The 12,091-nt window shown below is 37.4% G+C and overlaps 3 protein-coding genes across 3 annotated transcripts; 2 read left to right on the plus strand and 1 right to left on the minus strand.

Moving 5' to 3' along the window:
• Window positions 1-2,820, minus strand: LOC148923758 (uncharacterized). The gene is made up of 3 exons (XM_089061604.1): window positions 2,515-2,820; window positions 625-780; window positions 1-528 (listed from the first exon to the last, which is right to left on the minus strand). The coding sequence occupies exons 1-3, from the start codon at window positions 2,818-2,820 to the stop codon at window positions 1-3; spliced, it is 990 nt and encodes a 329-aa protein (XP_088917730.1).
• Window positions 2,821-3,477: 657 nt separating this feature from the next.
• LOC125206643 (histidine--tRNA ligase, cytoplasmic-like) lies at window positions 3,478-8,413 on the plus strand. The gene is made up of 7 exons (XM_048105885.2): window positions 3,478-4,888; window positions 5,649-5,828; window positions 5,907-6,164; window positions 6,382-6,516; window positions 6,665-6,946; window positions 7,469-7,603; window positions 7,878-8,413. Exons 1-7 carry the CDS (start codon window positions 3,560-3,562, stop codon window positions 8,181-8,183), a joined length of 2,625 nt encoding a protein of 874 aa, XP_047961842.1. The 5' UTR covers window positions 3,478-3,559; the 3' UTR covers window positions 8,184-8,413.
• A 724-nt stretch (window positions 8,414-9,137) lies between these two features.
• On the plus strand, window positions 9,138-11,812 carry LOC125203606 (uncharacterized). The gene is made up of 10 exons (XM_048101994.2): window positions 9,138-9,342; window positions 9,428-9,537; window positions 9,660-9,778; window positions 9,876-9,973; window positions 10,536-10,623; window positions 10,712-10,852; window positions 10,929-11,028; window positions 11,182-11,342; window positions 11,420-11,465; window positions 11,544-11,812. Exons 1-9 carry the CDS (start codon window positions 9,281-9,283, stop codon window positions 11,462-11,464), a joined length of 924 nt encoding a protein of 307 aa, XP_047957951.1. The 5' UTR covers window positions 9,138-9,280; the 3' UTR covers window position 11,465; window positions 11,544-11,812.
• Window positions 11,813-12,091: the final 279 nt, after the last annotated feature.

Here is a 12,091-nt window from a genome sequence, read left to right on the forward strand (position 1 = left end):
TTAAGCCAGCACATGCTCGAGAAGACGTACAACCAGGTCACAGCCCCGATGCACCACATGGTTGACATTCATGTCGTTCTCACTCTCAACCACTTGAACCTTATACAGATGCTCAACAAGGTTGAAGATAACAGTGTAGAGCTGCGGGACAAAGGCCGTAGTTATCTCCTTCCATGTATCACTGCAGTTGGCTAGCAAAAAGCATGTCGGCATAGAAAGCAACACAAAGAAGCCGAGGTGTCGTCCAAACCTGACTTGACGGTAATAAGAGATATTTTCGCGAGCTTTTTTGTTGATCAAGGCAGCAGCAGTAACACCGATCTTCAAGTTCGCTTTCACCGCATCCAGTCGAGCACTAGGAACAACAACACTAGTCTCAGCAACTTCGAGCTTGGAGACGCAATACAAAGTAACCTTCTCAGTATTGACACTAGCGACAACACGGTTGTTGACAGCCTCTTTCACGGTGGTGATAATACGGCGCAAATGTTGTCCCCTTTGCTCGGCATCCATGTTGATGAAGCTTCGCTTTATGCAGGTTCACGTTGTCCAAAGAAGAGTTCACTGCATAAAAAAAAGCATTAGAACTTTACAAAATTAAAAAATATATATAAGTAGATCTACGTTAAGAAGAAGTTTACAGATGTCGATCAGTGATTCTTCCATGGCGGATTTTGACTTGTGTGAAGGAAAGGGCTTGAGAAACGACTTATAAAGAAGATGGAAGGGGGGTAAACTTCGTTCCCCCTTTCCCCCCTGCCCTCTATCGTCATCTACCATCTGCAACAAAGAAGCACCGATTTAGAATTAGTATTTGAGAATCGAGTCATTTACACCAACACAGAAATGATGCATAAGAGACGCTACGTATGATTTCTTGCACCAAAAAAGAAGGATTCATTGAGGAGCAAGAGAGATAATGTGAAGAGAGGAGTACGAAGAGAAGATAATCTGTTTAAAATTCTTGCACCAAAAGAGAAGGATTCTTTCTGAAAACCTAAATTCAGGAATGACAATTTATGAGAGTTCACGATGATATTATTACGCACTATGAAAATAATTATAAAAGTAATATTAAAATAATATAGTAAATGAAATATTGAAAATATTGTGATTTATCATATAGCAACAATAATTTTTCATGATCTTATCAAATTATGCAACAAGTGCTATACATTTGAATGTTGTATTACTGTTATATGTGTTGAGTCCAACAATGTCTCATCAATGAATGATCCATATTATATTGTTAATAATTTTAGATAGAATAATCAACCAATATGTATAATATTATTTTCAAAATTAAAGTTAGAAACTAATGATAAAATATCAATGGTTTCAAAAATAATATGAGAGAATTTTCAAATAAAAGAGTGTTTTCCTAATTTATACATTGTAAAAAAAAAGCAATTTATTTATCTTTATATCATTGTGATAGTTTAAATAAAGTGAATAAAAAATTATTCCATTATTACTCCATTAAAATACTATGGATGGTTATTCTTTCTAAAATTTTATCTTTTAATAAGGGTATGTTACATATCTGTACAACAATACAAATGAATAATGAAAATTATAAATAAGGTCAAATTAGTCACAAAAATATGTAATTAATGATGCTATAGAATCAAAATAAATTAATATTATCCTTTTTAAAATTTGAAGGGCATTTTATTTATACAATTTTTGTAAATTCAACTTTACTCAAAATAAAAATAAAAATATTAATTTTTAACGGGTTACCCGCATCCGACCCGAATTTTTCGTGTTCTTAGTGGGTCGACCCTATGATAACCCACATCCAATAAGAGTTGATCCAAACCCAATAATTTCGTGCGGATTCGTGTCGGATTATTGTGTTGTGTCAAAAATAGCCAGCCCTACTGTCAATCATAGTAAAACAGGACAATTCTTTGAATTGAGACAATTAATTGTGGACGAATTTTTAAGATTGAATCTAGTAAGAAATGCAAAGACATTAACAATAACGAGAAAGAATTAAATGTAAGTGGTTAAATAAAGAGTAAAGGTCAAAATTGGTCCTGAACATATGCCCATTTTATCATTTTGGTCATAAACTTTATCTTTTGAATTTTTTGGTCCTGAACATATGGAAATTTGATCATTTTGGTCCTCCGTCAACATTTTCGTTAATACTTAACGGTCAGCCATTTTAATCACAATTTTGGCCAACTTAAGCAATTTTTAATTATTTAATAACTCCTAAACATAACTTTAATTATTTTAAGAATATATCATTTAAAATAAAAAATTAAAGTTTTAAAAAAGAAGATAAAAGAGGAAGTCTGCAACATTTTCCCCTAAAAACGCGAGAGAGGACGGCGCCGCCGAGCGGCCTGTCTCCTTCTCCTTCTTCATTTTCCCCATTTCCTTCATTTATCTACTTCTTCCCCTCTCTCCTTTCCCCATCCATCACTCTCTCCTCACAATGGATCCGCCTTCCATCGCATCCTCATCTCCAGTCTCTCCCTCCGATTCCCCCTAAATCCCCACCTCCCCCTCTCCTACTACTGCAAGCTCAAATTCAAACCCTTCCCCAACGAATTTGCCGACCTCTCCGTCCAATCCTCTGACTCCGACGCCGTCGACGGCAAAATCAACACCTGCTTCTCCCTCAGCAGGCTCGACCTCGAGAAATTGGCCGAGAAAAGCGGCGGATCCTCCTCTCTGAAGATCGAGATCCACCGCCGTGGCGCCGCCGGATGCGGCCTCCGCGGCGGCGGGAAGCTGGTCGGCTGCGTCGCGGTGCAGCTGGACCTGAGGGAGATTCTCGACAAGATGGGGAAGTGCGTGATTCATAACGTATGAAAAATCGGTGCAAATGGGTGGCAAGAACAAAATGGGATTTACTTCACCACAGCCGCCGGAGACTTCATAAAGTATGAAAAATAAAAAAAAATGAATAAAATAATTAAAGTTATGATTAAGAGTTATTAAATAATTAAAAATTACTTAAGTTGGTCAAAATTGTGATTAAAATGGTTGATCGTTAAATATTAACGGAAATGTTGACGGAGGACCAAAATCATCAAATTTCCATATGTTCAGGACCAAAAAATCCAAAAGATAAAATTTAGGACCAAAATGATAAAATGAGCATATGTTCAAGACCAATTTTGACCTTTACTCTTAAATAAATACTCCCTCCGTTCACGAATAGGAGTCCCATTTCTATCCGACATGGGTTTTAAGAAATGTTAAGAAAAGTGGGTGGAAGAAAGTTAGTGGAATAGGGGTCCCACTTGTATATAATAGTTTTAAATGATATGTGAGTGGAATGAGTTGGTGGAATGTGGGGTCTTTTTACCATTTAAGGTAATTATGAACCGGGACTCCTATTTGTGGACGGATCAAAATGGAAAAACGGGGACTCCTATTCGTGGACGAATGGAGTAAGAAGCAAACTCAGTTTAATTGGCCCAAAAAGGGCCTGATTAAATTTGGGCTCTTTTTTCAGTAAAATCCCAAATTTCGGTCCACTAAAACCCCCCGATTCTGATTCTTTTCTCTCTCGTCAGTTTTCAGTTCTTCTGCGGCGATGGCAGCGGCGGCAGGGCCACGCACGGTGACTCTCGGCGGAAAAGGATCTTCGCTGAACTCATCCTCCGTTTTCTACGTGGCGACCGGCTTAGCTCGCGTCACAATCGACTCCTCAGCACTATCTCGTCGCTCCTCCTCTTCTACCAGCTCCGCCGCAAAGTTCTCCTTTACGATTCCTGATTATTTCACGGCGAAGGAAGCTAGGGCGTCTCTAATCCTTCTATTGAATAAGCTGCTGCTCTCTTCCTCTTCCTCCGCCTGTGCTCAATTGGTGGAAATTCTCCAACAGAATGTTTTAGGTTTGGATTATACAATTGATAATGTCGCATCGGAGGATCTGGCTGTGGTTGATTACTCTGCTGCTGCGCTTGCTGGCGTTTCTGCTATTCTGGATCACCACACTTCCGCTTTGGTCTCTATTGTTGATGCTGTTGCAGCTTTATCGTGTGAGGCGCTGCGAGCTGACGTGTCGCCCTTCAATTTGATGGACTCCGGAGATGGTTCAACGGCGAAGGACGCCGTTGCTGTGGCAGCTGATTTTAAGGTGTTTTTTAACGGTTCGAAGCTGGTTAATTCGGGGAAGAAGCTTTCGGACGATTCCGTGGCGGAGATTCCGTCGCTCCATGGAGATTTCAGGGATGTTTCTCGATCGCTCCACTCGAGAGCTAGAGTTCAGTTGAATTCCGGATTCGGAGCTGGCTCGGCGAAGGTTTTGTCGATGGCATTGGGGAATTTGGCTTCGTGCCTGTCATATTTGGGGATTAATAGCATTCGTCGAACCCATCTTCTTCTCTCCAGTTCCATTTCTGATGTGGAATTGTGTTCTCGTCTCTCGGAAATGATAGCTGCTAAATCCTTGCGCCCTGCTCTGGAGGAGCTGTACGCATCTTCTCAAACTGCTCGTTTGGAAGAGGATTATCTGTTATTCGTCCATAAAATTTATGAATTACTCGACGTGGTGAGGAATGTAGTTTCGTGGGAGGCTACAGCTGCGTTCATTTCACTTGGAGGAAGCGAGATTTTTGGCGATAGAATTCAAGGGGACAATGGGAGTTTGAGTGAGCCTAAAATTGGGGATAATCCTAAAGCTGATAAGAAAAGCGAGAAGAAGAAGAAGAAAGTTTTTATGGGGAAAGGAACAGATGCTCTCATGCAGTTTATCAAGGACAAGTTGCTCGGGGGAGCTGCAGAATTTGACTTGGAAAAATTCGCTCAGGATTTCCAGTCATTACTGGATGCAGAGGGTCCATGTTTTAATGATCTCGTCGTGAAAGTGAAAGAGATTGTGGAAACCAATGAAAGTCGAAGGCTTCCGAAGCTACCTAAGGTATAACGCTGCCATTATTTTTTGGGTATTTGTAGATGGTCTGTCATTGCTACAATATTTGGCAAGCGTAAGCATTCTCTTGTTGGATTGATTGCAAATTTCTGTATCTTGAATAATCGAGGTGGCATATTTAATCTCTTGATGATCAAGCAAGTTCGATTCCCTTTAGAAGAAACCATAAGCATTGCTCTAGAAAAGCCGATAGTAGCATTTTATCTGATGGACTGTTTTATTATGTTTCTTATATATGGCCTATTTATTTTCAAGAAGTGAAGCAAACAAATTTGCTATCGTACTCCTTTGCATTTCACAAATCATGCCATTTTCAAGAGGAAGATATAATGATACAGAGAGAAGTTGTTTAAACTAAGATACTCCGTGGTACAAAAACTCAACTTTACTTCTGCCATTGGAACTGATTTCCATGTTACGCTGATTTCTCATTTATGGTCGGAGGAGTGTTATCACATTACTAGTTATGATGCATAACAAAGCCTGGATTTCTTTTCTATAGAATATACTTGATTGAAGAGATGATCTGTAATTGCTAGGTTGTTGTGTTCATTTTAAAAGTATTACTACAATCCCAAACTTACTGAGGTGTTTTAGTTTATGAGCAATGGCACTCCATGAATGTGGCTTCCTTTTGTGTCCCCATGATTTGGCTGTCATTCATGTATCTGCTCATATTGTACCTTAAGACAACATGGAAAACAAACACGTTCTGCATTATATTATAGACTCTTGCTTTCATGTGCAGGGTACCCGTGATTTTGCAAAAGAGCAGATGGCAGTTAGAGAGAAAGCTTTCAAAATTATAACCGAGGTTTTTAAAAGGCACGGCGCCACAGCTTTAGATACCCCGGTCTTTGAAATGAGAGAGACTCTTATGGGAAAGTATGGAGAAGACTCAAAATTGATCTATGACCTTGCTGATCAGGTGAGCTTTTTGTTTCCACCGAACCTTCTCTTTTTTGTCTTCAGTCTAACTTCAATACAAATACCATCTACTTTGCAGGGTGGCGAACTCTGTTCACTCCGATATGACCTGACAGTTCCTTTTGCTCGATATGTTGCTATGAATGGCTTGACATCCTTCAAAAGGTACCAGATAGCAAAAGTTTACAGACGGGACAATCCATCAAAGGGACGTTATCGTGAATTCTATCAATGTGACTTTGACTTTGCTGGTCAATTTGAAAAAATGTTGCCAGACTTTGAGGTCATAAAAATCTTGACAGAGTTGCTTGATGAACTAGCTATTGGAGATTACGAGGTTAAAAGAACTATTTTTTTTTATCATAGTGTTATTTTAGTAGTACAAAATTGGATGACACTATATGTTTTCTATCTTGTACACTGTATCTGAATAAATATTTTACTTGTGTGAAATTATTTGCGCACGCTGCTTTATGGACCTCTGAAGTTCTGGTTGTGTTACTCATAGTTAAGGAAATTATTTCGTGTTTAACCGTATCAAATATTTGTTTCAGGTGAAGCTAAACCACCGGAAGTTACTTGATGGCATGTTGGCTATCTGTGGGGTGCCACAAGAGAAATTTAGAACTATTTGTTCAAGTATTGACAAGCTAGACAAGCAAACATTTGAGCAGGTTAAAAAGGAAATGGTGAGTGCGTGGATCTGATCACGAGAGGTTGACAAAGTGAAACTGGCAGAGTAGCTATCCCATTACATGACATGATATTTGATTTTCATTTTGTGGGATTATCCTATCCTTTGTGGATTCATAGACTGCATATATTTCAATTTTACAGGTAGAAGAAAAAGGTTTGACTGAGGAGACAGCCAATAAAATTGGAAGTTTTGTTGAAAATAGAGGATCGCCTATGGAGTTACTGTCCAAGTTAAAACAGGAAGGCAGTGAGTTCTTATCAAACAGTGAAGCAGAGCTTGCATTGAATGAATTGGAGATTTTATTCAAAGCTCTACTGAAGTCCAAGTGCATAAACAAAGTAGTTTTCGACTTGAGTCTGGCAAGGGGTCTGGATTACTACACTGGAGTCATATTTGAAACTGTTTTCAAAGGGGGTGCACAGGTATATATCAATTTTATGTACATTTAATTATTGCCTCAAAAACAGGAGCATTTTGACGATTTAGGGGGCATTTACTTGATAGGATAGATTGTATACTAGATACTACTATCTATCAAAAACAGGAGTATATACTACTCCTATAACATATGATTGAGTATTTGAAGGAAAAGAAGATCAAATAAGTTCAGAATCAATCAACCCATCAAAGTAAAAATGGTAGATTAGCTTGGGTTTTTTTTATTTTTTTATTTTTTATCTATCCATCATTCGTTAGCATGAATTCGAAAAATTGAATCTGCTTAGTACTCAATCAACTTATTACACCTACACCTATAACTCTTGCAAGAACTTGTACTGGACTACTGGTATTCTTCATTGTTTTTCGTCACAATGGAGAATTGTTTTGTTGTCTGCTGCTACATTACTTCTCCCTTCCTTATCCAATTGTTGTTCTTTTTAGTTCTAATGTGAATCATACCACACGAGTTTTATTTGAAGGGTTCTACAAAAACTTGTCTACAGATTGGTTCAATTGCTGCTGGTGGACGCTACGACAATCTCATAGGTATGTTTGGCACGAAGCAGGTTCCCGCTGTTGGAGTCAGCTTAGGAATAGAGAGAGTATTTGCTATCATGGAGCAAATCCAAAAAGACCAGGTATGCGTTTCTCATTATTTAGAAACCTACCTTTATCAAGGAAAAGAAATGCATTCGAACTGTGTCTAATTTGAATAAAGTAGGCGACATGTTGAGTTTCTGAGGTCTCATAGTGCAACTTCAATATGCCAACCTCATATTTTTATAAAATTTCTGATGCTGCTAACTTGTGTACACAGTTTTAAGCATGCTGTTAAAAAATTCAAATAGTTTTAAACTCCGATTCTGCACAATCTTAATTTCGGGCTTCTGACGTTCTGTGTCCTCGTCCCAGGATATACGAGCAACTGAAACTCAAGTTCTGGTGAGCATCCTAGGCGACGACATCTCACTAGGCGCCGAACTGGCGAGTGAGCTGTGGGATGCCAAGCTGAAGGCTGAAGTTATGGTGCATACGAGACTAAAAAAGCACATAGACCGTGCCATAGGGTCCAAGATACCCTACATGGTGATAGTAGGCGACCAGGAGCTCAGCAAAGGCGTCGTCAAACTGAAAGATGTCACTGCCGCAACTGAGGACGAAGTCCCAAGAACCAGACTCGTGGCGGAGCTACAGAGACGGTTGAACATCTCACCTTAATAGACAGCCATAATCATCCTGTTTCAGTTTCTCTGATTTTGACAGTGGATATAACAGTTTTTTGACCCCCTTCTTACACCAACAAATTTAGCTAACATGTATTTTTTCTTATATATTTTGCTTTGTACACTGTTTAAGGATCCACTCATGTTACAAAATATTTTGTGTAAAAATCTGTCCTAAACGAATTACCTGGATGTTAATGTAGGTGATATCTAATTTTGGCCCAACACATCTCTTTCTACAAATACATCTTTTTTCTAAAATTTTGGTTTTATTAAATCCTTGTACCAATACATTTTATTTCATTAGATCATTTTATAAATTTTGTTAATTAGATAGTACATTGTACTAATTCATTTTGATTTAAGAGCTTCTTTATTTAACAAATTTCAAAATTTTATTAAATTTTCATGTATTAATTGAACTTTTTATTTTTTCTTATTTAATTTTAAATTACTTCAGTTGAAATATGACTCGAGAATCATAGGAGAATTATAAAATTTAGTAGTAAAAGTTTTTTAGTGGGCAATATTAGCAAATTTTTCAAATTCTAAAAACTTTTGAGTCAATATTGTAACTGAATTAATTTTAAAATAAAAATAAGAAAGTAACATAAATAAATTTAATTAACATAAACAGATTAATTCACATAAGAAAAAGTTAATTACATTTAAATACAGATCCAACTAGTTAAAAATAAAACTATAAAATCTCTTAAATCAAACTAAATTAATACTAATACGGATCTAATGAAATAAAAAATTATAAAAAAACTTAATAAAAAAAAATTGGTACAACATTCCAAGAGAATAAAAATTTGTAAAAGAATGTAATGTAATGAAATCGCAGTATATGTATTTTGCCTCTAATTTTCAACGATAATTGTGCAAAAACACAATTGACACGACGTATTTAAAATTGCTATTCTTATACGTAAATTATATGGCATCAGTATTGTTTTTTATTTTCATATCCCTCAAGGCTAAACCCTAATTTCCTCCCCAATCTTAAACCTCCGCTCGCCAGCATCTCAAGGTCCAACACCTGAACAAGTTTTCCGACACTGATCCGCGCGTTCAATTTAGCGGGAAAAAATGCAGCACGATGAGGTCATCTGGCAAGTTATCAGGCACAAACACTGCAGTTTCATGGCCAAGTAAGTTTGATGGCTTGCTTGCTTGTTTTGTGGCGGTTTTTGTTTCGAAGATTTAATTTTGTTGATTCTATGGCGAAATTTATAGAATTGAAACTGGGATTTTCTGCCGGAATCCTTACAACGTGACCGGGATTTGCAATCGGAGCTCATGCCCTCTTGCCAACAGTCGATACGCCACTATTCGGGATCATGACGGTATCTTTTTACTTCCATTCATGCGTTAAATGTATAAATTTGACTGCTTTCGTTGCTAATTAATTTATATGTAGCTGAAATAATTTGGGATTTTGGTGTTTTTCTTCCTTTTCTTTCTGTAGGAGTGTTTTATTTGTATATGAAGACAATAGAGAGGGCGCATATGCCAAATAAATTGTGGGAAAGAGTTAAAATGCCGAGAAATTATGCAAAAGCCCTTGAGCTTATTGACAAGCACATGGTAATCAATATTTATCTTGTTGCTATCACTGTTTTAGCTGCAGTCGGATTGTTCCTGTAAGTTTTGAGCTTTGTTGGCCTGCTGTTTAATATGACAGATGTATTGGCCGAAGTTGTTGGTACACAAAACAAAGCAGCGATTAACTAAGATGACACAGATGCGGATACGCATGAGAAAACTAGCTTTGAAAACAAGGTTCATCCGCCATTTCTTCATCTTTGCACTTGCAGCATGCTTATCTTATTGATTGTAACATATCTCATTATCTGGTGTTTCTTGTTGCCTACTTTTGTGTCACGCTTTTGTTCAGACCCACTTCCTTTATCTCACTTTACTGTAATGAATATCATTTGGACTTAAATAGGAGACATATATTCCTGTTTCCTAGCCCACTCAAGGCATGAAAATCAAGAGCTGGTAAATGACTATAAAAGGGTAAATATATGTAGTATGACGACAGATCAAAGTTATGAGAGATCAAGCAAAGTAACTTTTCTGACTTAGAGTGAATGGATGGGATTGACAATAGGCAAATCACTGTTCATCCATCGAAAGACTTTCGATTTCATATTATGCTTCACTAATCAATATGAACTGGGACAGTGAATTATCTAAGTTCTCAAAGAAAGTGGTTATACTTTTATTACTTATGCACATTGCAGCTTCCTTTTGGGCAGTGTTTTATCCGAATTCTCTTTCTTTAAGTATCAATATACGGTAGCCTATCACATGCTTTTGATTCTTTTTCTTTGTGTAGAGAGAAAATTATGACAGTGCCAACCAAACAAAAGAAAAGGGAAGCTAGACGAGAGGAGAAGGCTGAGAAGGCAGCACTTTTGGAGAAAGTACGTCAGTTCTTGCTTCTGTTTAACCTGCAATCATTGGAGCACTTGATTGTGTATTGCTTGGACTGACTTTCACATTAAATTTCAGAGTATTGAAAAGGAGTTACTTGAGCGCCTCAAGAAAGGAGTCTATGGTGATATCTATAACTACCCCGTTGATAAATACAATGAAATCCTTGATAAGGAAGAAGTTGGAAAAGCTACTATTAGTGAAGATGAAGAGGAGGAGGTTCTGCATCGACATATTTGCTCCAGTTCAATTGTTTGATTCATTGCTCATAGTGCCCATGTGTTCGATATTGCAGGAACCAGTAATAGAATATGTTGAGGGATATGAGGAACTTGAAGAGGAGGATGATATGGAAGATTTTGGTGGTCTTGCTATCAGAGAAGATTATGATAATGGTAAGACTTTTGCAATTTCTCTTTACACAGTTCTATTAACATACAACATAATAGCTCTTCTGCTGGGGTTCAAATTGGGAGAGAGACCCCTGCTGTTATCGTCTTCAATATATGTGGTTATTTTAGCCATTTCTCAAAAAACATCTATTACAGATAATTTGAATGATGGTGATGATGATGACGACGACGATGACGATGAAGAAGAAAAAAGTGCGTCTGTTGCTTATAAGAGAGGGAGGAAGAGTTCTGCAAGAAAGCTGGCGAAAGAAGAACAAGCGGCCAAATCTAAGAAGAAAATCAAAGTCCAAGTTGAGGTAAACTCCACTGCTACATTTCTCTCTCTTCACATAACTACTTTAAGATGGATATTCACTTATTATTGATGTGCTAGGTTGAGCACGAAGACGCAGTTGAAAGGCAAAGAGCTGTGTATTGAGGTATTCCTCCCTTTTTATGTTCATGTACGAAATCAGATTACCAACTCGAGGAAGTTCACTGAAGCTTCATGGTATTAGCTTATGGCCACACCCCATATTGGAATAGGAGACTGCTCAAGATCACCGCTACCGTGATGTAGTATTCCTCTCCAAGTGTGCTAAATCCCGTAATCTTTGACCCGTTTCGATGGGATCGAATGTGGACTTCACCAGTTTTGCTGCTGCTGTTGCTTCCCTCCCCAGAATTTTGTGATTTATATTGGTCATTACCAAATTTTGTTATGTTCTAAAGGATATTTTCTGACTTGTACTGATCATTATTTATTGAATGTGGTCTTTTTTATGTATACCGTGTCTGGACCCGTAGAAAGTAAACGTTTTTCATGTAATGTGTTCAAATTCATACTATAAAATAGATAATTAAAAAAATGTATAAGTATTTGTTGGAAAATTAATGGAGTTAAGAGCAGTATTTTCCTCTAGAAAGTAGCAATGATTTTCTTTAATAAATTAAATTTCTGAAAAATGATGTTCGTTACTTGAACAATGAACATGCAACTGGGCCAATTAAATAAAGCCCTTTAAAAAGTATTTGGGCTTCGGCCCAACCGAAAATAGCTCATTTT

Source organism: Salvia hispanica, chromosome 6 (assembly GCF_029641045.1).
Source record: "Salvia hispanica isolate PSC_SH4W2 chromosome 6, Shi_PSC_v1, whole genome shotgun sequence".
NCBI lineage: Eukaryota > Viridiplantae > Streptophyta > Magnoliopsida > Lamiales > Lamiaceae > Salvia > Salvia hispanica.

Coding starts and splice junctions, on each gene's coding strand:
- LOC148923758 (XM_089061604.1), bottom strand. CDS start 2,820: ATGAATCACGCACTTCCCCATCTTGTCGAGAATCTCCCTCAGGTCCAG. Junction 781..2,514: donor CAGTAGTAGGAGAGGGGGAG/GTGGGGATTTAG, acceptor TCTTTGTTGCAG/ATGGTAGATGACGATAGAGG. Junction 529..624: donor TCTGTAAACTTCTTCTTAAC/GTAGATCTACTT, acceptor ACCTGCATAAAG/CGAAGCTTCATCAACATGGA.
- LOC125203606 (XM_048101994.2), top strand. CDS start 9,281: ATGCAGCACGATGAGGTCATCTGGCAAGTTATCAGGCACAAACACTGC. Junction 9,538..9,659: donor CACTATTCGGGATCATGACG/GTATCTTTTTAC, acceptor TTCTTTCTGTAG/GAGTGTTTTATTTGTATATG. Junction 9,974..10,535: donor AAACTAGCTTTGAAAACAAG/GTTCATCCGCCA, acceptor TTCTTTGTGTAG/AGAGAAAATTATGACAGTGC.
- LOC125206643 (XM_048105885.2), top strand. CDS start 3,560: ATGGCAGCGGCGGCAGGGCCACGCACGGTGACTCTCGGCGGAAAAGGA. Junction 4,889..5,648: donor GGCTTCCGAAGCTACCTAAG/GTATAACGCTGC, acceptor TTTCATGTGCAG/GGTACCCGTGATTTTGCAAA. Junction 6,517..6,664: donor AGCAGGTTAAAAAGGAAATG/GTGAGTGCGTGG, acceptor TCAATTTTACAG/GTAGAAGAAAAAGGTTTGAC.